The 27,355-nt window shown below is 41.4% G+C and overlaps 1 protein-coding gene across 3 annotated transcripts in view; it reads right to left on the bottom strand.

The window, feature by feature from the left end:
- SYNJ1 (synaptojanin 1) overlaps positions 1-27,355 on the bottom strand; it is a 107,909-nt gene that overhangs the window by 44,290 nt on the left and 36,264 nt on the right. For 2 of the 3 annotated variants that reach the window (XM_067565601.1, XM_067565603.1), the window contains exons 13-20: positions 15,096-15,287; positions 14,884-14,968; positions 8,878-9,018; positions 8,262-8,454; positions 7,026-7,184; positions 4,830-4,986; positions 4,298-4,415; positions 3,954-4,169 (exon numbers count right to left, since the gene is read on the bottom strand). In XM_067565601.1, coding sequence (XP_067421702.1) covers positions 3,954-4,169; positions 4,298-4,415; positions 4,830-4,986; positions 7,026-7,184; positions 8,262-8,454; positions 8,878-9,018; positions 14,884-14,968; positions 15,096-15,287 — 1,261 coding nt within the window. Of the gene's footprint in view, positions 1-3,953; positions 4,170-4,297; positions 4,416-4,829; positions 4,987-7,025; positions 7,185-8,261; positions 8,455-8,877; positions 9,019-14,883; positions 14,969-15,095; positions 15,288-22,100; positions 22,125-27,355 lie in introns of all 3 variants that reach the window. The other variant, XM_067565600.1, reaches the window with a different exon arrangement.

Below are 27,355 nucleotides of genomic sequence, written 5' to 3'. Positions count from 1 at the left end.
ATGGAAGTGGATAAGCAGCTGGAACCCAGAGCTAAACCCACTTTTGACGTCAGTAACCTCTTCTTCAGGTACAGAGTGAATATTTTCTTCATTTAAATTTATTCAACTAGTACAGTTCAATGTCTAGTTCAGTGAAAACAGTGAAAGAAGAAAACAAGCTTTCCTGCTTTTTCAAATCTATAAAAAAAAGTAGTCATGACGAGATCTGCTAGTTTTAAAATCTTGAGGGACATAGGGACTAGAAGCAATCAGTTCAATTCACTACCTACAGATTCACTTCTTTAATAAATCAGGTAAGTTTTAAATACAAAAAATGTTTTACTAAACTTTTTTCTTCCAGCACACTTAAGGTAGTTTTAAAACTAAGATTTTATACATTTTTATTTAAATTTTAATTTCCATCCAAACAGAATTTATAACAAATCAAGTAAAAAATGAATCTATTAAATAAATCCATCATTCACCATTTTCTAACAATATAAAAATGGAAATGAATGTATGTTAAGCTATACAACCTCTTACATTAATATATATACACCGAACTTAGTGTAAAGGTGAAATTTAGTTGCAAAACAACATGTTTTAATGATTGCCAACCAAGGAGAATCAATTTTTCTTCAGGAAATTAACTGAAGTACCAATGCAAAGCATGATTAAAATCTATTATTTAAATCAAAATCTCCTGCTTGCTGATTAAAAGTGGTGATTTTAATTGCTTTGATTTAAATCACTCTGCCCTGCAGCCAGGTGTAAGATTCTGCTTGCACAGATGAACTTGGATCAAGGCCTTATATAGTGAAAGCCAGGGGTGAAATCTTGGCCCCACTGAGTCAATGGGAGTTTTGAACTTAACCTCAATGGAATCAGGATGGTTTCTTCTCCTAAATTCTTAAGAAAGGATGGGGGTAAATTTCACTTGTACAATACTGGTACATGGAAATATTTAAGAAAGTATATTGAAATATTTAATATTAATTTGGGAATCTCCTAAACATGGTACTCCCCACAAGCCCTACACACATCTTCTGGCTTAGTTATCAATGTTGACAAATAGAAATCTAGTGCACAACCAAAAATACATGGTTGTTGAGGTACACTTTTTTCAAGATTGATCTTATCAGAATCAGTACCCCTACCTACCACCCACCCGCCTGAACATGTGGAAAACTGGAGAGAAATGGTGGTGATTGGAAAAGCCCTGGTAGAAGAGGATGAGGGAAAATGCAGAGGTGGCCTCGCCTTCTCTGGAGGCTCTATGCACCCATTGGCCAGCTGGGGGAGGGGGACAACTGATTGGTTCCTCTCCCCCCCATTTCATTAATGTAAACCCTAGCCTAGGCCATAAGGACCCTCTTCATGCTCTATTTTAAACAGCCCCACTTCTTGCAACTGTAGTTTTAAAATTGTTCTGCAACGGTGTTCTGCAGGTCTTTCTATTTTGGGGTTCAGGAAGGAATTTTCTCTTCTCATTTGGACCAAATCACCAGAGACCTTGTGAGTTTATTCACCTTCCTCACAGCATCCCGAATGCACAATTAGGTTAACTAGGAATATTTTTTAGTAATAATATGTGGTAGGGATGGTCAGTTCATCATAACTTGCAGCTGGATTTCAGAATAGTTAAAGGCTAAAATGGATCATTCCCAAAGGTTTTTACTTCAGGGGTTTTGCTGATGGGCCTTGTGCCCATGGAATAGGGGGAAACCTTGTGGCCTTCATGTGCCAGCATCCCCCTTTCGGGGATGAGGGGGGTGAAAGGTGTTAAAACAATTCAGAAGAGCAAGCTGAGTCTTAGAACCATATAATATTTCAGCCTAACCCTATGATAGGTGCTGCCTTAGAACCACTTAAAATTTCTGATATGAGAGAGTATGGGTGATCCGGTGGGTAGTAACCTTTCCCAGCATTAAGGTTAATAAAGTTGTGGCTTGATGCTTAAAATCCATCTGTGACTGTTCTTGTTCACTGATGTATCCAGATCAATTTATACATGGAAGGGCTACAGAAAGAAACCATCGTAAAATTAGGTTATGTGAGTCTCATGAATTGCCCTTTCCAGCTGTCTTCATTTATAAAGCATTACTACTGTGCTCAACAACTACTTTGGCTACTGATAAATTAGGTTTCCACCAAAGATGCATCCATGTTGCCAACAGATTACTGAGCAGGAAACATAAGAAATCCACCTTCCAGCAACCTGTGGTTAGCAGATGGAAGTGAAAAGAAGGAAGCAAAACAGAAGACAAGAGAAGAGTCAGAAATAGGGACTCCACTAGATTTTAAGTCTCATTTCTCTGCCAACAACCATGATTATGGTTTCTTTCTTCAGGTTTGTCAAGATGCCAGTTGAAGTCAAACTGACCTGATTACAGGCTGACGTTTTTCTATTCTCCATCTTCTATATCCCTTTACATTCAGTTTTTGCTTTGTAAGAATTGATGTTTTTATCATCTGCCACCTGTCCCAGAGACTACAGATGGACTTAGTTGCTGATCTGTTTTCACCACAGTAATGGCATTTGTCCCCAATGTCAAATTAGTGACTTTTGCTAGATCCTATTTTAAAATTGTACCTTTTCAACCCTTTGAACATTGAAGATGAATGTAATTGTTCTGAGCATAATGCAATAATCACCCCAAATCTCAGTTCCTCCTTCCATGCCACTCAACATGAGCTTTCCTCTCCTTCTTCGGGTCCTTCTATGCATTCCGATGGCCCCATCTATTTCCCCTTGGCTGTTGGGAAGCTTCCCTGCAGAGAGCCTATCTAGGCGCATATTTAGATTAAATTTCTCTCTCAAGTCACCATATGGGCCACCCTCCACTGGCCAAATTACAAATTAGTTTCCATGTGAAATGCAACTGGGAATTAGTTTCCAAAAGGTAAATATTTTGAAATTAAGTTTAAAGGAGGAGTAGAAATAGAACCCACCACCCACACCAATTTTTGGCTTTACAATTTTTTTCTTCTCTTCTGGATGGAGTATGGAACAAGCCCCTTTAAAAAAAAGCAACCCACAAATAGCAATAGCTCTCATCATTGGCCACAATTTAAGCCAACTGAATTTAGACATGAATTTTCTCAATTATTGTTAGTATATAGAATATAGATATTCAGGCCTGCCTGTATAGGCCCATGTTTTGCAAGTACATGCTTATAATTTAGCTGGTTATAGGGGTATAAAACAGAATCAACACCACAGGCCTTCTCTCACTAGGACAGTTGAGGCCTTGTACGCTGGCTCAGATGCAGGAGTGGCAGCCATAAGCTGGGAAGCATGCAATCACATATGCACATTTCAACATAACATCTAATACCAGGCTGTTAAGATGGTGATCCAGTTTAACATCTCCAGATAAAGAAAAGATCCTAGAATGTTTAAAGAAACTTGGTTTGATAGCATTCTGTCTGGCAAAATAATTACTTAACAGTTGTGGTTGTAAAATCTACACTCATTGTTTTGTCTTTATGGTACCCAATTCTCTATTTATTTATTTGAATGATTTCTGTCTGGTTCTTTGATTGTTTCTCTCTGTTGCATAACTAAGTGTGATCAGTTAAGGCAGTGGGATATGATTGGTTAAAGAATTGTTACAATATGTTAGGATTGGTTAAAGAATCATCTTGTAATATTGTTAAAGAAATGATTGGTTAAGATACATTATAAAAACTGTGGTAAAACAGGAAGTGGGGGGAAGATTTATTGGTGTAAAAGACTTGGGGTCCTAACGGATGCTTGCTTGAAAAGATCCCAATAAACCTGTTGTATTGTCTGCTGCTTGACTCTGGACTTCTGCTTCTGTCAGAGAACTAAGAACTGAAAGGACAGGTGGGTCCTAACAGTTATAACAATGAAGTAAATCAGAACACAAATGTACCCCAAGAAAGTCAGTTCACAAAGTTGATGAATAAAGAGTATTGTTTAAATGGTAAATAAACAAAAGTGTTCTAACCTTATAAGTATAACTTCACCATAGGTTGCAAACTTTTGAAGAAGTTCATCAATCAAGTTATCATCAAAATAGTTTTCTTCTGGTGAAGAGCTTTTGATGGAGACCATTACAGTACCATCAGGTGGTCCATGAACAGCAATCACTTCCTTATAAATTGTCTGTCTCTCTTCTGCTTCAACTTCAAATATATCTATGTCAATCAATGCAACAACAGGCCTTAAAGAAATATACATACATATATATGAAAAGTTAGAAAACATCAGAGTGACTGAGGAACACAATAATAAAGCAAAAGCATTACATTTTAGATGGTTAAAGAGTAATATAGAAAGTAAAGTTTAAACCTATGATCAGACGTTTTTAACTCTGCTCTTCCATAGTGCAACAAAGTACCAGGATTCCATGTATAAAGGATATTACTTTCATCGTGAAAACTAGCATTCAGAAGATCCAGGTCTTCAGCTACAATAAGCATAAAAGAAAAAAAAAAAACAGTGACTGCATGGACAGCCTAAAAAAAATCTAGTTATTAAAACCAACTGAAAACACGATGGGGAAAATTGAAGTAAGGCTCTTTTACTCTACATAAGTGCCAGTAACTGATTTTGAACTCTGGCTACTGATATGCAACAACATTACAACATCGCGCGCACACACACACACACACACACACACAAATCAAAGACAGGCATATAAAGAAGAACAAGGGCTATATATGCTTTCTTGTTGAAATGAGCTAACAAAATGAACAATTATTTTTTTCTGGTCTGAATTCAAAAGTAATCACGAAAAATTTTAGGAATTATGAATGTTGCCGGAAGGCTACTATAAGTAATTTAAACTGACATTGAATTCAACTTAAGTAAACTCTCAAACCTGATCGGTCAAATGGCCATTTTCTTCTTCTCCAAAGAATACGATCTGTCCATGCTGGTGTGCGACATTTTTCACTGGTGTCATAGTCATCAGAAAACAAGTCATATTTGTATGTAGGTGCAAAAGTTACCTTCCCCTCTAAAAATCCTCTGAAGATCTGTATGAACAAAAAAATTTTGAGTCATACTAAAAGACAAAGATGGGAAATCATTGTGGAAAGCTTCCTGAAACTAATCAAAATTCTGCCTTCTTTCAACAGTAGGAAAAGACTGAGTACAATCACGTTTCTCAGAAGAATGTGAATCCATCTTCATATTCTAACTTTTGAATGCATCAGCCATTGTCTAAGGGCTTATCTATACGGCGCAGCAAATCATACCAGAGGGGTGTGAGTTGTAAACCCACTAATGTGCTGCACTCTAAATGCCCATGTAGACTCTGCTGGCACCCTCTTAAATATATGTAGTTCGCATTAACGTAATCCTGAATGAAACAGAACTACATCATTGTGCACTAGTTACCTTTTAGAATGCACCAGTAGGGTCTATATGGGACAATTAGAACACAGCATGCAAGAGCATACTACAAATCACATCCTTCTGGCGCTCTTTGCCAGCTCTGTGTAGACAAACACTAGGACTAGATACTAATCTACATAGATTGGTCTATCCCACTACAGCAATGTCTGTCTTCTAAGCAGAAATGTTTATAACACAGGTGATTGATGGGGTGTATCTTGTATCCAGGCAAAGTCTCCCAAGAAGTTACCCAAAAAAAAACCAATCTTAAAATGTCTTAAACATGTCTTATGGGAAGAGAGATAGAAGTAAGTACAAAAGAGGATAATACTTTTCTATTCTTCAGCAATGCATAAAAATATGAGAAAAGGAAAATTCTGATAATTCTGTGAAATCTGTAAAAGGCACCTATGGAATTTAGGCGCACATGTCCTATTAAAAAGCCACTAACTCCCTTAGGCACTTTTGAAATTCTCCCCCATAACAAATAAGACCAATTGGTCCACTTCCCTAAAAGACTGAAAACCTCTCTCACTGGTGAAGTGTATGCTACATAAGCAAGAATACTTTGTCAAATGCTAGTTTGAACTTGGTTTTGCATTGGCAGTCTCAATAGAATTAGTGGAACTCTGAGATATAAATCTAATTTTGATCCCCTAGCCAAGGCTGAATTAATACAGAATTTGCCTGCTTTTCTTGTTTTGAAGGGATACAATCAATTTGAAATCTAGTTAAACAAACAAAAAACTTAATTTAAGTAGTTTCAGTTACTTTGGCCACCTCTGAATTTCCCTGACAATTTGTTATTTTATAATATTCCTTCATTAAAATTTAAAAAACCCAAACAAACTTAATAAAATGTTTTTCTCTCCCCTGCTGCTCTGTGAAAGACATACACAAATAAGGGAAAGCTAACTCCGGTACAGGAGACACTATCTATAAATAAAGTATTGCCAAGTGCACAAAGTAAACAAAAAAATTGAAAAAATATAGACTTTTTTCCTAGTATAGTACTCAATGATACTTTAACAAGAAGGGATAAAACACTTTCACACAGAAATATGAATTTTAAATTGCCAGTGTCCCTTTAACTATGTCATGCTAAAAAAGGTTGAAGTCGGAAGCCTCTTCCAAGCCATACTACAATAAATCCCTAAAAGTCTTTTTGTTCCTAAATAAAGCCATAATTTGATTTGAAGCTGCTAGCAGCTGTCTATTTGCTCATCACTAACTAGGTGATATCAAATATATTGATTCTATTAACATGATATGAATGTGACAAGGGGGATTACCAAAGATTTTCCTATGCTTTCTCAAAAATCCATTGCTGTGACAATTGCATTTGATAACCTTTACTATTTTCTCTGTAATATGCCCCAAACACTCTATTCACAGGATGACAATGCAGTCTCTCTTTTATACGGGACATCAAAAACCTCATTCTTATCACTAGTCATTGTATTCACACTAGTAAAAATTTCTTCAGAGCAACCGATACAAGCACCCTACTGACTGTTTTCCCACTCCACCCCCCTCCAGACCGGTGACTAGACAAAAGTGACAAGTTAACAATGCAATGCAGAAAATCTTGCACAAGCACCTCCATGAAATGTCTTTAGTAAGAGTTATGGTCTAAAGAATAAAGGACTCTTAAATGCAACGTTTTCTTAAGTGTTACCTGTCCAGCATTTTTCTGGTTGACAAGTTGATCTCCTGCAATAAGAGAATCCCAATTCTGCTGGCGAATTAACTCCTTCACTTCCTCATTAGGAAGATCTATCCGATAATTAAAATCGCCACACCAAAATATATAGTCATGGGAAAAGAGGAGCCTTCCCTGAAAAACAATACATATGTTGAAATTAAAAACTACCTTGCAACAGAAATCTACATCTAGATACATGAGTTATACTTACAAGTCTTTTCACTCTTAAAAAAAGTAATTTCTATCTGCACATATGTGCACTGGTGGGGTAAGTGAAATACACATATTTGTGTATACTGATCATCTGGATGGAACCATATGATAACCAATGGCACAGTCTCATGTGCAGAACATTAATGAGAGCAAAAATATTTCATGAGATGACAATCTCACATTTATGCAAGCGTCATCTGAACTTGATTCTAACAGAATTTACCATTCTACTGTGGTTTCAGAAGGTGCTGTAATAAGAAACCTGTCATCTGCCTCACAAAAGGGCTTTTTAAGGAGAAAGCCACTTCCCTGGGATCATTTGGCACACTAAGATGACACGCTGAGAGAAAAGGTAGCTTTGCTATTCAAAGTTAGATTGTAAACTTTTCAGCTATGAAAGATCTTCAATGTCAAATAATATTTTGCAACAAAGTCATTAACTAGGTGAGTCTCTTTTGTATCTCTCTTTTTGGGTTTTGATTTTCCCCACTCTTTTTATACAATTTGCCGATCTAATCTGCTTCGATTTAAAACAACCTGACTTAGGTCTTGGAAATTGTCAGTGGAGACAATAAGTGTTTGAGCACCTTGTAGAGAAACTAAAATATGACCACTGATTAAAAATAATGAACTGAGAAAGCCAAAAGGGGACGGATCCCTCTCTTCAAAAAATGCCACAGAAAACTAGTGAAGGCATGATAAGAGTACTAAGGTACTAGGAACAGTTATAAAGCTACATTGCAACTAATGAACAAGGCTTGGAAGCTTTTCACAGTTTAGAATTTAACAAAATATTTTTCAAATATTTACTTTGTGTTTAAAATTTCCATATGAATGCAAGGCAGAGAACACTATACTGAAGTTTTATGAATAATGCTCTGACTGTTAACAGGTTATCTCTGTTAGACTCATTTTAAAATTTGAAGTATCACACACTTTCAGCAGCTGCCCTAATGGCTTCAAGGGTTTCAGTTCTCTTTTATTGTTGCTGCTTACCATTGGGAAACTAAGTTTTCGGGCTATTTCTATGAAGTCTTCGTTTCTCTCTTTGACTTGTGATTGCCCTGCAGCAAAGTGACTGCAGACAAAGCAAAGACTTGATGTATGAAACAACATTCGAATTGCTACTGCACCTTTATTACCAGTAGCTCCTCCCATACCAGTCTTTACAGTATCAACAGCAACATCCCTAAAAAATAATTTAAATGTTTACAGTTAAACCTTAAATCAATTAAATTTATCAGCTATAAGTGACATTCAAACAAAGCTCTAACAATCACTGAATGAAATTTTGGAGAAGTACAAAATAATGACACGGTGTTGAATGTTTACATTATATCATCATCGGTAACATGAACATCACGTTGCAACACTTAAAGACTAACTGTTTTTGAGCAGATAAGGCATGCACATTTGGATGCTTTCCAAGTCTTGCAGGCAAGGTACAAGATTCCTAAATCTAAGGTTACAGAATTTAAGCAACTACTTTTAACAGGAAATGCAACAGCTTTTCTTAAGTGCTGGTGTCAAGTCACTTGTGCTATGTTCTATTTTGCAACATAAATCAATCTGGCGAGTATACCAATTTCAGCATAGCTATCTGTTCACTGACCTGATAAAAGGAGCATGCTGGGGTCTGATGAACACAAAGAGACAGACGCCCACCAATTGCTCAGAAGCCAGCAGCACATATTTGTTGTCTCTTGAGATGGTCTTCTGCAATTCAGCAGCCCACAGCTTCTGATTGGTTGTGCTACCAGTGTGATAGAAAAGGAAGTTAAAAAAGAGAAACCTATGTATCTAGAGTGTGTTGTATTTAAATAATCTTTCATAGAATATCTTTAAACCCAATGAAGTGAGATTTGTCAATGATTTGGACGGGCAGGACAAGGAATTTAAATTGATGTGGGAAGTGAAGGGAAATAATGCAGGGATTTGAAGATGGATTAGATGTTAGATATAGATAGATAGATATATTAGATAGAGTGGTGAACAAAGTGGATGATATTTGCAGCTACATTTTGTACAGAATGAGCGGGAGGCAAAGTGCAAGTCCAGTAGGCCAAAGGAGGTTGCAGTTGTCAGCGTGAGAAATAAGCAGGGCCTGAACAAGGGCTTTCATAGTGGGAATGGAGTGGAATCAACTGATTTTGCAGAGGAAAAAACAAGCAAAAGTCTAATGCCTGCCTCCACAATGGGAGTCTTCTTATTTTGGGAAAAGGATAACAGCAGTCAGCATCACAATATGAAAATTTAACATTCACATGTTCATTCAGATTTTTCCAGTTTAACGTATTAGAAGACTTCCCCTCCCCCACTTTATTTTTTTATAATAAGGAAGTAAAAGATAAAATCATCAATATAAAATCTTTCCCCAGGCAATACTCAGGGATTTCTTATTACTCCTAATTTGATGAAAGAAGCAACATCTTCTCCATTTCTTTGAAAGAGAACCCTGAAAAAGGGATGGAGAAAGGAGATTAGGAAGTAGCTTGAAGTGAAACTGAGTCACAGTCTCTTCACTGGCCTCCCAGTAGGATAAACTGTTTGGAAGGAGCTTTCTCACAGCTGTTTTCATGAGGTGGAAACTACCTTTGGTATCTGAAGGAAGCTGACCTTCCACTAAAACAGCTAGAAGCAGCCCAAGGATTGTGTAGTTGATTTAGTCTCACTGGAGTCTCTCTTTAGCAGAAAGACCACTGAGATGTTAGAATCACAACTTTTGAAAGGCAGGTCTGTTCTGAACTTCTTGGAAGAGGCCAGAGATTCTAGGGTCACAGTATAACAGTTATTGCCACTGATCAGTCTTGTATCATATACATCTCACATTGCCTAAGCAGAATGATAAGGCCTATTCTGGCCCTGCCTTTTTTTTTTTTTTTTTTTTAAAGCAACCAAATGGTCTAGGAGAGGACTAAACAAATCCCAGGCGCAGAAACTGTATGGGGGTAATCACTGCTTAACAATTTGCAACAGTGATTACAAAGCACCAGGTCCAATTCTGAACTCGGCTACACCAGTGTAAATGTGATGTTACTCCATTTACTTCAGTTGAGTTGCTGTCCCTCTCGAGGCATTGACAGGAAAGCTTTTTCTTTACGCAACTGAAAGCCTCAGCTCTCATTCCAGATGGAACACAAAACATACTAACCAACCGAAAAGAAACAGAGGTTAGAACGCTCTTGGGAGATATCATGCAGACCCCTCTTTTAAAGTCACATCCACTGGGGAAGGCGCAATCACTCTTGCATGGCATTTTACATCAGATACCCTTGTCTGTCTAATGGAATGCACACAACCCTCCCCCAAATTGCCTCACTTCCTGCTACTGAACCACAAGCAGTAATGACATGTAGAATTCCAAGATAGAGGGGAAGGTGGGCAGGAAGTGTGAATGCACAGAAGCAGCTCTCAAAGAACAGCAGTTATTGGTAAGTAACTTTTTTTTCCCCTCTTCTAGGTTTCTATGCATTCTTACTTGTGGGACAGTAGTGAGCTGTGCACTCTCTGATAACTGGTGGGCAAGGAGTTTAGTGAAATATGGACTATAGCATCATTATCTCAAAATGGGCACTAGAGTGTGATGCTAAATCCATGGGATAATACAAGTTGACAGTATATACACTGAACTCCAAGTTGCTGCCCTACTAATTTCCACTGTTGGAATATGCCTAAAAACCCCTGGAGGCAGCAGTGGCTATATGCAGTGGAACCTTAATCCTGCACTGGCACCCTAGCTATATAGTAAATGAGCTTATGGTGTTTCCTAATTCACTAAAACAGTTACTGGATTGAGGTAAATTCTCCCTGGCATCTTTTCCCATATTCTGAAAGTAGCTGTTTGACTTCCTAAAGGATTTTGTGTTCTCAAGATAAAAGCTAGGAATGGAATCTAAGCCCTGGTCAACACTTACCTGGGAATTTGGTGGCAGTCGACGGGAGTTACACAAACTACGCAGAGTAGCTTGCATAATTCCCGTCGACTGCTGTGCCTCCCTTCTGCGCGCCATCTTCACTGCACTGCGCTGACAGGAACTGTGTTCACATTGATGCAGCGCTATGCTACTTGAGGGGGTGGTTTTACTCAGTCGACTTCATGATCAATTGAGCGGGTCTACACTAACCGCTCAAAATCGATCCAGAAAGCTTGATCTGGCGGCGGCGACTTTGCCGCCGTCAGTATACACATCCCCTAAGTAAGAACACAGGGTGGGAAGTACTTTGAGTAAGAAGAAGAACAGATACCACTTTAACTTTGTAGACTACTACATACAGTGGACTGGCCATCAGAGCTCATAGTTCACTAGCTATCTTTGCTGAGGTAATGGCAACAAATGAAGGCTGTCTTTAAGGAAAGATGTTCTTGGAAGGCTCCATCTCTAGATGGATTTTAAATTAATAGATTCTAGTCCCCGGAAGTGGAAGATTTCCTTGTAGGAGGAAAGGCACTGATGAGTTCCTTTAAGACAGCTGTAAGGTGAGAAATTCAATCTGCCTTTTAACATGCTGGTGGCATGCAGATATAGTTGTTTGGTGGATTTTCCAGGAAGAGGCAGAGAGTCCTTGAGACTTAAGGTGAAGCACATAGTCTAGAATCACAGGTGGGAACAGGGAGACAGTCCCCAGAGAATACTGTCCCTGGACTCCCACCAGTTCAGCTGCCGCAACACTTACATCAAGACAGCGAGCCTTCTTTTCAGCCTGTCTCTATTTGGGGTATGGAATTGAGTTACCCAATGCTACAGAAGTCTCTCATGCAAATGGTGATAGAAATAAATGTTTTTTGATGCCACAAAGTCCAGGAGTCTCAGAAAGAAGCAAGTGGTCTGCCCTGTAAACATTCTTAGAATGACATGGACCTGCTGGATGTTGAGAAACCTGTTTCCAGAAGGAATGCTCTGGCTTATGGTGAGTCCAGCACTGCACTGAGAAACATTATCCTCTCGGAGTGAGTCAAAAAGATAAATTTCTTCCAGTTTACTGGAAGACCTATGGAACAGAACAGGCTGCTATCAGGATGGTGGTGGCTGCTATCAACCCCAGTTCTGACTTTACTCAACCTGTCATCCACGTACAGGTAAATATATACCATCGCTTAGCATCTGAGATGAGCTGCCACCATAGCTGGACACTTGATAAATATCCATAGGGCTGCTGACATGCCAAAGGGAAAAAACTTTGAACTGGAAGGGCTTGATTCTCACGCAGAATCTCAGGTATCTGTGGTGGTTCTTTCTGAAGCAACATGCAAGTAAGCATCCTTCATGCTGAGAACCACATACCAAACTCCATGAAACAGTGAGGTAATGATTTCCCTTCAGGGGATCATTCTGAATCTTGATGTCCTGAAATATCTGTTCAGATTTTGGAGGCCCAGAATAGGATGTACACCATTCACCCTGCTTAGGTGGGACTAACAGGCTGGTGCCAATCTGGCTGGAATTAACTAATGTTAATACACCAGAGATATTATACCCTGCTTTCACTGTGTGCTTGGCTACAGTGTGAGCCTTTTTTAACCAACATTTGGCTGTCTGATTTTGATCTCCTAAGAGGGAATCTAAGACTGACATCCCATCAAGCATAGCTATACCTGGCCATTACAGCCTGATAGTTGGGGATTCTAACCCCTAAGAAGTCTGAGAACTAGGCTGAAGATCTTGATTCTTCTTCCTACACTGGTAGGGAATGCAGAATGAGAAGCCCTGGGCCATTTAGATCTGTCATTTCCAAAGATACCATCAACGAACCAGGGGAAGGTTGTTGGAGGAAACTGAAATCTTTCTGAAAAGGACAGGATACATCTGATCTATTCTCAAGACCAGGTGAGGACAGCAACCTCATCCTGTACTTGCAAATTATCAGAGAGACTCCAATTGTTCCCCCACTGAAGTCCTAGTCTCAACCTGCGAAGTGTTGGTGATCCTCCTGAGTACCTCTTGAAATCGAAATTAGGAATTGGTATCACTGATGAACCTACGTTGTCATCTACCGATGTGGCATCAGTGACAGGTGTTGGACTGTGAGGATGCCAAAACTGACGCCAGTAGTGTGGCTGATTGGGCATGCCCTGAAACCTGGGAATTTCCTGGGGCAGGAGGTATAGGCTTTGCTGCTTCCACTAGCGACTGAAGTGACTCCTGGATGTAAGATTACATCAGTAACTGGAGGGAACAACAACTTCCAGGAGCCAGACATGAGAGAGCTAGTAAAGGGGCTGAGGGGTACAGTGTCCTGGTGCCAAGAACAGCATGGAGGACCCATAAAGCCTTCCCAGGACAGTGAATGTGCTCTGAACTGCTCCTGCAGGCAAAGTTGTCCCCTTTGAAGCAGCCACAGGACTTGAGGCAACAGTAGGTGCCAGAAATGGAGCTACAGGAACAAGAGATTGTGTGGTCAAAGCCTAAGTAGATGTCGTAAATGCCAGAGGATGTTGAAGACAGGTGTCCACAGTGTTAGGTCACAGAGCTCTGGTGATGGAGCTCTTGATGAACACTGGCATAAGGCTATTCGGCTCAAAGGAGAGGGCCTCAGCATGGAGCTGTTCTGGATGGGGTGTGGAAGCAAGGTCCAAGAGTTGCTTTGCTGCCCTCAGGGCTTCGAAGGCAATTAAAAACATGTGGCTGGCTCAGGCTAAGGGATGTTTAATTGCAGTGTAGACATTCTGGGTCAGGCTGCAGCCCAGGCTTTAGGACTCCTGCGACCCCAAATCAGCTGGCATGGCCAGCTGCAGGTGCCTAATCGCAATGGAGACATACCCTCAGTTGCCTTTCCTGATAGTTCTGGGGGGTTATAACCCTGCCCGCATCTTACAACATGTAACAGAGTATGATCTGCCCAGGCATCCAAGGCAGTAAACATGTGCATCTGATTCTAGGATTGAAGGTGGGCACAATGTGCACTTCTTAATACACTTTTTAGCGTTCATGCCAATGACCATTCTCCCCATGCTGGGGAGAAACCTGAAAGAGACTGGGAAAATATAATTCCCTACTAATCTATACCAGAAAACCTATATACAAGGAATAAAGAAAGCTAAAACACAAACTAGGAATAAGCCCAGGACATCACCAAGGGTCCCTTCTGCAGTAGTGAAGAAACAGCGAAGTTGGAGGGGTGCGCTTCCTTATACAAAATAGGGCATCCGACATTGGACATTATACAAGGACACTTGCACCCCCTCAGCCAGTGCTTTGAAAGAGGGTTTTCACATGCTCACATTAGGAGCTGCTATCCCAGAAGTAAGAATGCACAAAAACTGAAAGAAGAATAATTTTTCTAGGATAAACTGCCTCAACAACACTATTGGAAGAAAATGACATTTCAGGGTTGGTGAGGGTTCAATTCTTGGTATGTTCTTATAATGACTATTTGGATCTGTGAGAGCATACTGTATAAGGCCCAAGTTGTCACCTCTTTCCAGTTTTTTCTGGGGAAAGGGGCATACCTCTTGGAGGACTGGCAGAGGCAACTGGTACAGTGACAAAGTTATTTGGACTCAATCACAAGTGTTATAAAATGGTATAATTTTCCTAAAATTTAATGTAATATTTACTAAAACTGGAAACTTTACATTTGTATCAAATGAAACATTTTTGTATATAATGATACCACTTACCTTGCATTTACAATGTTTCCTGCATTTAACTCTACCATTTCTTCAAATCCAATGGCAAATATGTCAACAGGTTTGCTTCTTCGATCTGCATTTAAGTATTAAAAAAATGCTATTTGTTCTTCACTATTATCTTTATAACCAAGATCTTGTATACCAATTTTTATTTCTAATGATCAAAGGTTTCAAGCAAATCAAGAGAATATATACCCTACCTTGGAATTCATGGACACCAGCTAACTTTGGGGCATCTAGGAGCCAGTCAGTGAGCGTTTGATTTTTAAAAGCAATGCTTCGAAATTGCTTCCCACCATTAACATTCCATGTTCCAACACAGACTCGAATTTTTTGGGGCTTTGAATACTTATAAAAATTTTCACACATACCCTTTAGTACTTTTACAGATGCTGTAAAAAACGTTTAAAATACATTAGTTTGCATAAGAAGACTTTCACAATATTCAACAGAACAAAATCCTAGAAGACATTTCTTTTCTTAAACAAAATGCAACTAATCCATGCATGTGCATGCAGAAAATTAGCAGCTTTCAAAGCAAATTGCAGCATATTGAGAAAGAGTGATGCACTTCACAGTGGAAAGAAAGAATGTTACTTGTCTGGGCAGGACGCTAACTGAAAGGAAAACTGCAGTAATTCATAATGTTTTAGAATTAAATTATTTATACATTTTCTTTCTTAGAAAAGTTTATATATAAAGATAATTTTCTAAACAGTTTTAGAAATATCTGTCACTGTTTCACTGTCTCTAATCTGTGATTGATTTCTCTCAGGGGAAATCACCATTTTTCATCCCAACATGAAGTCCATTCTGATTATGTTAACAAATGAAATTCAATTCCCATTTAAATGCACACAAAAGATGACTTTCAGGTTTGCTAATTTGTATTACTTAAAACTAACCTGATTAAATGTGGCGAGTTTAAATAAATCTACACAGTTTACCTTAACGATAATAGATTTATTTATTTTGGTTAGACACATATAAATTAATCCTTCTAACTTAAAGTAATAGAAATGTACAAATCTGATTTTTTGTTAAATGGAAGGTGAATTCCCAAAGTCCAAGTCTTTATCAGATGAGGAAAGATTCATGAGTAGTTATGGTACTAGCCTAGGACTTGGCACACTTGGATTCCACTTCCTTCTCCATATGTCATTCAGTCTCTCTATGCCTCAGTTCCCCATCTGTAAAATGGGGATAATAGTATTCTACCTTACAGGGTGTTGAGACGATAAAACCATTAAAGATTGTGAGTGTGCTGCTGAAAAGATCAGATGCCAACTCACACCAAGACCCAGGGCCTCACTTAACACTGACAAATGCATAGCTGGAAATCAGTCTGAGTTACTTGTGGGTTAGTATAGTTAAAAGAGATTAGTGTTATAGGAATGTGTTTAGACTTTATGGAATGCTTGTAGGATGCTCCATGTATTAATTCTACTTATAATATCTGTATCCCATGTTACAAAGTTATATTGAACATTTGCAATGTAAACCTTTTAATTGGGTAACTCACCAAACAGGAAAAGAAGCATTAATTAAGGTAAAGTCATCCTCCTGCACACAAGATGGCCCACTGAAGGCAAATGAGACCTTGTGATTGCACTGCTCACTCCCTCCAAGAAGGGGAGACCTGTGCATGAACTCATTGCATCAGTTTGGATTCTGGGGCTAAGGGAATAAAAATCCCTGACACGGAGAAACTGGGATCTTTATGCTGTCTAGACTCTGTGGGGCAAAGATTCCTAAACATAATCAAGAGATCCCCATGCTGCTTGGCATGGGTCAGCCCTAAAGGACATATAGAGCTGCTTATTACAGAAGGTTTATATTATCTTTTAAAATCAAAGACTAACTCATTTGTGTAGGTTTCCTGTTTTAACCTTGTAAATAACTTATTTCTTTTCTTAGTTAATAAAGCTTTAATTAATTTATTACAGAATTAGCTACAGGCATTGTCTTTGGTGAGAGATCTGAGGACAAATGACCACTCCTTTGGGAGTAACCAGAACACTATCATGATTTTTGGTGTAAAAAGATCATCTATCACATAGTCCATCTTGCTTGAGTGGTAAGATAGATAGTCCCCATGGGTATTCCATTCTGTGACTCCATGGTAAGACTGTTATAGGGCTTTAGGAGTTCACACTTGTTACTGGTTTGGTGAAATCTATTTATAAAACATACAGCCAGTTTGGAGTGTCTGCCTTGCTTTTTGACAGTCTGCCCTGAGGTTGGCACTCCAGTCATGAGCCACTCCAGACAGAAAGATAGTGAGATGCTCAACACAGTATCTGGAAACTAAGTTTCTTAGCTATATCAGTAATATGACAGCTTCCTATTCCATTTTATTATATATGAAGACACTTTTAGAGTGAACTCTCTCTCTCTAATTAGATTAAAGATCCAAATACTTTTATATTAAACACTGCAGTTTTCCTTTAACCACAGTGAGGAAAAAATGCAACAGATTAACAGTAAATCTTACGTGTATTATGCTTTACCGACTAATAGTTATTTTACATATTTGCAATACCATCATCCTGGTGTGTGTGCTATCAGAATTACAAAAAGCAAACATATTGTATCCTTCCCTTAGCCTTGTACTGCACTGAGAAACAGTGGACAACTGATCACAATTTGTTTATTCAGAGATTGGACTGGGTTGGCTCATGCAGTTTGGTGAGATAGTTTTTAAGCTACCATCTTTGCTCCAGAATCTGAGCTTTCAAACAAACAAAAAAAAAAAAAAAAGCAAAACAAATTTCTAGCCCTTATGGTTTTGAAGAAAATCTTTAAAATGTCAACTGAGTGTAAACCAATATAGTTTGTCTGAGTTTAAGACTTAACAGTTAATTGAGTTTCACTATTTCACTGCTGATTAAAACATTAAGAAAGGCGAGGGATGTGCCCAATGTACTTAACTGACACCTCCTTTGGGTACCACAAATAGGTGGTACTTGGGAAAATATCACCAATTTCCTGCCCCCAATCTGGGCTGTGGGAGCCAACAAACCAGAGGGAGGACTGGAGTCTAAGATATCTGAGCCCACGTAAGGAGAGCCAAACTTAGAGCCTAGTGGAACATCTACACCCACCAAGGGAGAGCCAAGTCTAGGAGCCCAACAGATGCCAGAGAAGCATCCAAGTCTCACTGAGGAAAAGCCAAGAAAAGTATCTAATGTCACTGTACGGAAACCAAGGCCAAGAAGCGTCGCAGAGCCAATGCGAGTATCCGAACCCCAAAGAGGGTGACAGATCAAAGGAACCCATCAGTGTATGCATGGTCATATTCTGGACATCTGCACAACCTACTGCAAGTGATAACAAAGTGACCATATTTTGGTTTACAGATGTAGTTTGGAAAAGTACTATGATTTTTTCTCACTTCTATTCAACTCAAATTTGCATCCTTATTTACAGCAGCTATTTTAGATTAAATAAGCAATGCTCTGATACCATGTAGCTTTTTAAAAGTGTCACAAAGTTAAATATTTGATCATTTAGCCCTTGATTTTGCAAGGAACCCTTTTTGGCATATCTTCTTATAGGACGAGGGTTTAACTTTCAGGAGATTGCTAGTAGCATGCTTAATACAGGCATGAAATCAACAATGTTTTAAATCAGAAAGATTTCTAAATCATACAACTGTCCTCCTAAATTAGAATATATGAAAAGGAAAACAAATAAAAAATATGAGATGTCTCTAACTCCCAAATCATTTAATGAACACATTTTCTTTCACAGGTCCCTATCTCCATTTATTACCTCCTTCCATTTTTTCCTCCTTTCAATAAACTGTCTTTTATTCCAGCACAAACCCAGCAGCTACCTTTCAAATTATTTCTCAGCCAAAAAAAAGTAATTTAACTGCAGTGTATATTCTCCATATATTTTAGACTATTTTTACCAAAAAATTAAAAAAAATATTTAAGATTACTTCAAGTATCTTGTTAAATAGTAAAATTACTGTGAATGTTTATTTTTCAATATGCATGTTTAGGAGATAGATAAGGCTAGTGATGAACAGTTAAGTCAATAGTTTAAAGAGTAATTGACATTTATGTCATCCCCTAATGAACTGGGGAAGTCAGACTGCTGTAGCTCAAGTGGGTGACATCACAAATGCCAATATTTAATGTAATAAAAATATTTTAAAATGCTTTTGAAACTGCAAAATGATAGCCCATCCATTAATCTGAATAATACATTACCAAATAACTCTTTAGACTTCATATTTTCAAATGTCAGTAAAGACGTTTAGTGGTCTTATTTAGACATTCTAAATAAAAAGTTAAGTGGCAGCAATAAGCACTAATAAACTCCCAAAGTTAATAGAAAGTCCAGGAAAAAAATCCTACGTAATTAAAGCTCCAATTGTAATCCATTTACATGTTTAACTATAGTTACCCACAAAAAGCTTTCAATATTTAAGTACTGTTTAAATAATTTAATCTAGAGAGCAATAAATTCTTGATTGCATTCTCTTGAGGGTTATCCTGATTTCCCTCCAAAAAAATCCTATGCCTGTAATCTTCATTGTCTCAAAGCCTCAGGTAACAGACACCATCCTTTAGTGGAAGTGATAAACAGGATGCCTTGCAGTCCCGTCAAGAGGGCTCTGTGAATATTTTTGGTTCGCTGGCAATTACGAAAAATAAAAAAAATAATTTTGGGTCAAACTAAACTTTCATTTGGACAAAACTGAAAAAACATTATTTTTTTAAATCAAAATTTAAAAAAAAGACTTTTTTTTAAACTAACTAAATGTCATTTTGAACTAAAAAACTGAAATGTTTCATTTACAAGAAGTCAAAACAAAACATTTTTATTTTTTGGAAAAAATTTTTAGTTTAGTTTTTCCCTTCAACCAAAACCATTTGAAAAAACCAACTTGAGTTTGCAAAATGTTTTGGTGCCACACAATCTACATTTTTTTGCAGAAAAATGTTTGGTAAAAAAATTTTACCCAGCTCTACCTATCAGTGCCCCTAAAGTGGCCAAAGGATCTCTGCTGAACAATATTATGGACTCTCCCAATGGTCAAGTCTACAGTCTCTCCTCACCCAGGGATTAAGTGCATGTGGAGCTAGACGCTCCATTGAAGCCACTGACTTCAACTGGTGTTGGATCACGCCCTGTAAGATTAAAGGCCCAGAAATTATTGTACATGTTTTTTTTTAGCATCCACTAAACGTTTAACATCTCTACAAGTGAGTCATTTGTTTTAAAGAAGAGTTTCTGGAAGAGGGAGATGGTGCACTGTACAAGAAGCAGATGGCAAGTGCTCTCAATTGTCCCATAATACATACACAACTATTATCTTTACATTGCTTGCACAATAGTAGGAAGTGGCTTTCAATTAAAAATTAGAAAGCCATGAAAACAAAATTCAAAGATATCATGATGCTAGCAAATCATTGAAAACAATTACAATCGAAGGGTTTTAATTTTTTTTTTAAAAGATAGAATCCAACCTTTCTATTCCCTGCACCTGCCCAAATCAAAATATACTCTATTATGCATTCCTTCTTCCTTCTCAGAATGTTGCAAAAATGTCTGACTTTCATAATCCAAAGACATTTTAAAAATATGATGATTGTTTACTTACAGGCATACCATCATACCCATGAGTCAAAGTATTTTGGTGATTTAAATTATAAGCTGTGGGCTTGAATATGTAGCTCTCTCTCAGGCCAAGTCAGAAGGAGTTTTTACAATATAATGGCTGCAGCACCAGGTCTTTATTTTGTACCATACCTATAATAGCATTTTGCATTACTATCCATTAATTCTTGCATTTCCTAAATGTTGAGGGCTTGATTTTGCAACTAACTTTCTTTTAATGTGGATTTTTTTTAAAATGTAATTTCCTAGTGGTTCTTAAGAGGAAAAAAAGTCAGGTGCAACTTTGACCCCTGCCATGCATTATCAGCAGAAATGAGCTATTGGAGTAACTGGATTAGCTTTGCAGCAGCAGTAGGCTGTTGTCTGTGTATCAAGTACTATAGAATACTGACTACTAGCACTAAACATTAAGGGTATGGCTACATTGCAATAAAACACCTGCAGCTGGCCTGTATCAGTTCACTTGGGCTCTAGGGGTTCGGGCTGCAGGGCTATAAAATTGCAGTGTAGACATTTGCACTTGGGCTGGAGCCTGGGGTCTGGAACCCTCCCACCTCACAGTGTCCCAGAGCCCAGGCTCCAGCTCAAGCTGGGACTTCTACACTGCAATTTTATAGCCCAAGCCTCATGAGTCTGTGTCAGCATAGGTGTTTTACTGAAGTGTAGACATACCCATATAGACTGAAACAGCAGTTTACATAGGAGAAGCCCCATTTTAGAAGCTGCATACCCAAGTGAGTTCCATAGAATGCTTCAACCTACAGTTGTTTCAAACAAGTCAAACTCCACTAGGGAAATGTTAGTACATGGTGGCAGGGTCCACATAGCAACAGGATTCACAGCAGGCTAGCGTGCTGTAGGTTTACACCAAAAGTTTTCAGTACGCTAAGTCTGTCTATGGACAGGTTGAATGTCTCTTGTGCCTCAAATTTTCCATCAGTAAAACAAGAATAATACTGTGGGGAGTTGTGAGCCTTAATGTTTGTAAAATGTTTTGTTTTATCCTCAGATAAAATATATCTAAGTACAATGTATTATTGTTAAATGGTAGGGTTCCAAGCTTTAGTGTAATGTATAACCGAAAGTTGCATCTGAACAATACACCACATTGTGGAGAGACAGGGTAACCGATTTGATCTTTACCTATGACGCATTCTGAACTTAGCTAATTGGGTGCAAGAACACAAACCAGTAAGGAGATATTCTCTAAAGGCAAATTAGCCTAAGTACCAGTATTTAACGTTCTGACATATTGGTTTTGACTAAAAACTAACAATTTCCTTAGTGACTTGAAAGAAACATTCTCTGCAAAATATCCATTACATTTGTCATCACCCTGCCACATAAATTAAATGTATTTTTCCCCCTTTTGCCCAATTCCTATATTACAAAAACACCCCCAACTTCGTGGTACAGGAGTGCAGAGTCCAAAAAATCTAAAGGAAAAGCAGATTTTGTTTTTTGCCTAAGTTACATAGAGAATGAGTGAATTCTTAAACAGGAACCCAAGAGAAAGCTAGGGAAGAACAATAATTGCTCAGATGTTTCTGACTTAATTTACTATACTATACCTGATTGCAATGACTGCTCTGAAACTATGGATGCAGCAAGAAGAAAACAAGAAGAAATTAGTAAACAACAATTATTCTTTAAAAACTGTAGTGCTATGAGATAATATGCTCTGAAATATAACTTTTGTAACAGTTTTTGGCTTCCTCAGTTCAAGCACATATGTATGTGTCCTACAAAATCCTGACTCTTGCATCTTACATGTTTAAAAAGCTCCACAATGGTCATTAGTTAATGTTCCTATTCCTGGTGAACCCTTTAATTTAAAACAATTTGCATGATGGCCTGGTAACCCTATAGTTAATAGGCCACATGACCATGTAAAAAAACAGGGTTACTTACCAGTAACTGTTGTTCTTCGAGATGTGTTGCTCATATCCATTCCAATATAGGTGAGTGCGCGCCCCGTGCACGAGCCTGCAGAAGTTTTTCTGCCCTAGCAACCCCGGCGGTCGGCCCCGGCGCCCCCTGGAGTGGCACGCGTATAGCGCGGCATATAGGGCGCTGCCGACCGCGCGGGCCCCCAGTCCCTTCTTTCTGCCGACTCTGACAGCGGGGACGGAGGGTGGGTTTGGAATGGATATGAGCAACACATCTCGAAGAACAACAGTTACTGGTAAGTAACCCTGTTTTCTCTCTTCGAGAGTTGCTCATATGCATTCCAACATAGGTGATTATATAGCCATACCTTTGGTGGTGGGAAGGAGTCAGTTGCGAGAAGCCCTTCTCAGCACGGCTCTGCCTACTGCTGCGTCCTCCCTTGCCTGTTGCACGATGGCGTAATGGGAGGTGAAGGTATGGACCGATGACCAGGTCGCTGCTCTGCAGATATCTTGCAGGGGCACTCGTTCCAGAAAGGCCGCTGAGGTGGCTTGGGCTCTGGTTGAGTGCGCTGTAATCGGTCCCGGGAGTGGTACCTTTGCCATATCATAACAGGTGCGGATGCAGGTGGTGATCCAGGAGGAGATGCACTGGGTGGAGACAGGTGAGCCCTTCATGCGGTCCGTGACTGCGACAAAGAGTTGCGTGGACTTTCGGAACGGCCTGGTCCGGTCTATGTAGAAAGCTAAGGCTCGCCTGACGTCCAATGAGTGCCATCTCCGCTCCTCCTCCGACCCGTGTGGTTTGGGAAAAAACACGGGGAGGAAGATATCCTGGTTATAATGAAACTGGGACACCACCTTAGGCAAAAAGGCCGGGTGCAGTCTCAGTCGTACTTTATCCTTATAGAAGACCGTGTAAGGAGGGTCTGATGTCAACGCTCTTAACTCGGAGACCCTCCTAGCCGATGTAATGGCTACCAGGAAGGCTACCTTCCATGAGAGGACCAGGAGTGGGCATGTAGCCATGGGCTCAAAGGGGGGACCTGTGAGAATAGTGAGGACAGATTTAAGTCCCAGAGAGGCAATGGTTCACGAACCTGTGGGAACAGCTTCTCTATGCCCTTGAGAAACCTGATGGACATTGGGTGAGAGAAAATAGACCTCCCCTCCACTGGGCAATGGAAGGCCGAAATGGCCGCCAGATGTACCCTCAGGAAGGCCAGGGCTAGGCCCTGTATTTTTAGGTGTAGTAGGTAGTCTAAAATGGCCTGGATGGTGGAGTCCAGCGGCAAGATGCCACGTGACTGCGCCCAGTAACTGAAACGTCTCCACTTTGCGCGGTACACAACCTGGGTGGAAGGTTTCCTGCTTCCCAACAGGACACGCTGGACTTGCTCCGAACAAGCTCTTTCTCCCTCTGCTAACCATGGAGCCTCCATGCCGTCAGGTGGAGGGAGTCCAGGTCTGGGTGGAGCAGGCGACCCTGGTCCTGGGAGAGGAGATCGTAGCGTCTCGGGAGTGGGATCGGTGTGGCGATGGAGAGGTCGAGCAGCATACTGTACCAGTGCTGCCTCGGCCATGCCGGTGCGATCAGTATGATATCCGCTCTGTCCCTCTTGATTTTCAAGAGGACCTTGGGGAGCAGTGGGATCGGGGGAAAAGCATATAGTAGTGGCCCCGACCAATGTATCAGGAACGCATCCGAAATGGAGTTCTGTTCGCGCCCGCGCAGGGAGCAGAATAGTGGGCATTTCTTGTTCTGTAACGTGGCAAAGAGGTCCAGATGGGGAACTCCCCACTTGTGGAAGAGAAACGCTGTAACCTCCCCATGGAGTGACCATTCGTGGCGGGGTAAGAACGACCTGCTGAGGCGGTCCGCCTCGTCGTTCCTCACCCCTGGGAGGTGAGAGGCAACCAGATGGAAGTCGTACCTCACCGCAAGGTCCCATAGCTGCATCGCCTCGTGGCACAAGGCCGAAGAGCGTGCTCCCCCTTGTCTATTGATGTAAAACATCGTTGCGGTGTTGTCAGTGAGGACTTGCACCACCCTTCCCTTCAGAAAGCGCAGAAAAACCTTGCAGGCTAGAAGTACTGCACGGAGCTCTCGAATGTTTATGTGGAGCATTCTTTCCTGTATTGACCATCGACCTTGTGTACTGAGGTCGTGTGTCATGTGGGCCCCCCAACCAATGTCGGAAGCATCTGTAATCAGTGTTACAGAGGGAACAATGTCTGCAAATGGGACTCCTTCCATTATGTGTCTCGGGTCTGTCCACCAGTTCAGGGACGCTAGGATCTGGGGCGGGACAGTGACTACCTTGCTCAGAGAGTGCCTGGCTGGGGCATAAACTGAGGCTAACCACCCCTGAAGGGGCCTGAGTCCGAGGTGAGCCATCCTCACCACATATGTACATGCTGCCATGTGCCCCAACAGCTGGAGGCAGTGCCTGGCTGTCGTCATGGGGGATCTCTCCAACTCGGAAATGATGGCAGTCATGGTTTGGAATCGAGGTAGTGGGAGGAAGGCCCTGGCCTGTACTGCATCTAGGGTGGCCCCAATGAATTCTATGCGCTGTACTGGGGTCAGCGTGGATTTCTGTTCGTTTATGAGCAGCCCCAATCTGTTGCATGTTGCGCACGTCAGGGTTAAGCTGTTTGCCACATGATTCCTGGACTTCCCCCAAAGTAACCAATCGTCTAAGTAGGGGAAGATTTGAACACCTCTGCGCCGGAGGTAGGCTGCTACCACCACTATGCACTTGATGAAGACCCTAGGGACTGAGGAAAGGCCAAAGGGGAGGGCTGAAAATTGGTAGTGGCCACCAGCTACCATGAACCGTAGGAAATGTCTGTGGCCAGGGAGGATAGAGACATGAAAATATGCGTCTTTTAAGTCGAGAGCAGCATACCAATCCCCTGGATCTAGTGTGGGAATGATGGAGGCTAGGGAGACCATGTGGAACTTGATCCGTCTGACGAACTTGTTGAGACAGCGAAGATCCAGAATAGGCCAGAGGCCTCCCTTTGCCTTGGGGATAAGGAAATACTGGGAATAAAACCCCCTGCCCCTTTCCGTAGGGGGGACTTCCTCTACTGCCCCTAGGCGGAGCAAGGAGCGGACCTCCTGTAGAAGGAGTTGCTCGTGAGAGGGGTCCTTGAAGAGGGACGGGGTAGGGGGGGAATCCGGTGGGAAGGCCGAAAGCTGCAGGGCATAACCTCTCTGCACCACACTTAGCACCCAGCGGTCTGAGGTTATGCCCTGCCACTCTCGGAGGAAAGGCCGAAGCCTGTCTCTGAAAGGCAGGGTGTGATCCTGATCGGCTACGAGGGCCGTGGGAATGGCAGAGGTGCTGCTCTCGAGCGTCCCATCAAAAAGGGCGCTTGTTGTTTTTACGCGGCCCTGACTGGGAGCCTTTGGCAGGGCCTGGGCGATCTCGGCGGTTGGTTTGTCTGAACCGATCCCGACCTCTCCTGGGTTGTGGTGGACGGGGAGGTAGCGTGGGAGCGGTCTGTTGCTGCCTCTGAGGCTGTTGTTTCCCTTGGCGCCTCGTGGCTTGAGGTACATATAGGCCTAACGACCTCAGAGTGGCCCTCAAGTCCTTCAGAGCGTGTAGTTTACTGTCCATCTTGTCTGAGAACAGGCCTATGCCGTCAAAAGGCAGATCTTGAATTGCCTGCTGTACCTCGGTTGAGAGGCCTGAGGATTGTAGCCAGGACGATCGGCGCATGACTATGCCGGATGCCATGGCTCTGCCCGCCGCGTCTGTAGCGTCGCTGGCCGACTGCAGCGTAGCTCCCCCAACGGTTGACCCCTCCTGGAGCAGGGTGGTAAAATCCAGTGCGAGGTCTTGGGGCAGGACCGATGTAAATCTCTGGAGAGATGACTAGAGGTTTAGATTATAATGCCCCAAAAGAGCCTGGTGGTTGGCTATACGGAGCTGGAGAGCAGCGGTCGAGTACACCTTCCTCCCAAAAAGGTCTAATTTTTAATACTCTTTGTTTTTGGGAGTATTAGCCTGGGTGCCTTGCCGTTCACGCTGATTAACAGCGTCCACTACCAGCGTGCCCGGGGCTGGGTGGTTATACAGGTACTCGAACCCCTGCTGCGGGACATAGTATTTCCGCTCCGCCGTTTTTGAAGTGGGAGCTACCGAGGCGGGGGTCTCCCAAATAGGCCTGACCAATTTCAGTACACGGTCATGCACCGGGAGCGCTACTCTAGAAGGGCCCGCAGAGGCCGGAGTGCCAAATATGGGGTCCTCCTCCTCCGAGAGCTCCTAAAGGTCTATTTTTAGGTTTTCAGCCAACCTTTTCAGGAGCTCTTGGTGCGCCTTAAAATCAGGCAGCGGGGTCCTCTGGTCCCTGGATGTTGTATCAGGGGGAGAAGAGGAGGAGGACTGCAGTAGGGGACCCATGGAGGGCCCCTCCATAGGGTCGGACTCATACTCCGACGACTGGTCATCCCTTTGTGGGCTCTTAGGTGGAGGAGGAGGTTGAGGCTTTGATGACGAGGGGAGTGACCCTGTCCCCTGTACTGTCTGTGGCGGCCAGGGTCCCCAGTAGGGCCATTGCCATGGGCCTTGCCCCCATGTCGGTACCGGGCCCGGTGCCGGATATGGTGCCATGCTTGTGTGAGCCGGGCTTGGAGATCTCCGGCTCCTTTTGCGCTGCCCTTTAGCTGGAGATGGGCTGCGCGACGAGGGGGAGCGATGTCGGCGCTTGCTGTGCCGGCGTGATGGAGAGCCGCTGGAGGAAGAGTACCTCCGAGTCTTGCGGCGATGTTTCCCGGTATGGCCCCTGGGACTCCGTGAACGTCATCTCTCCGGGCTAACATGCGGTACCGGAGAGACCCTCGGTGCCGAGATGCCCGGTGCCGGGGCTCGTGTCGGGCTGCGGGAACAGGGTTGAGAGACCCTTCGGTGCCGATAATGTTG

Source organism: Emydura macquarii, unplaced genomic scaffold, assembly GCF_026122565.2.
Source record: "Emydura macquarii macquarii isolate MOO-44397 ecotype Brisbane River unplaced genomic scaffold, CSIRO-AGI_Emac_v2 contig_2681, whole genome shotgun sequence".
NCBI lineage: Eukaryota > Metazoa > Chordata > Testudines > Chelidae > Emydura > Emydura macquarii.
Note: the sequence above shows the minus strand (reverse complement) of the source record. Positions and strands in the feature narration are given on the sequence as shown.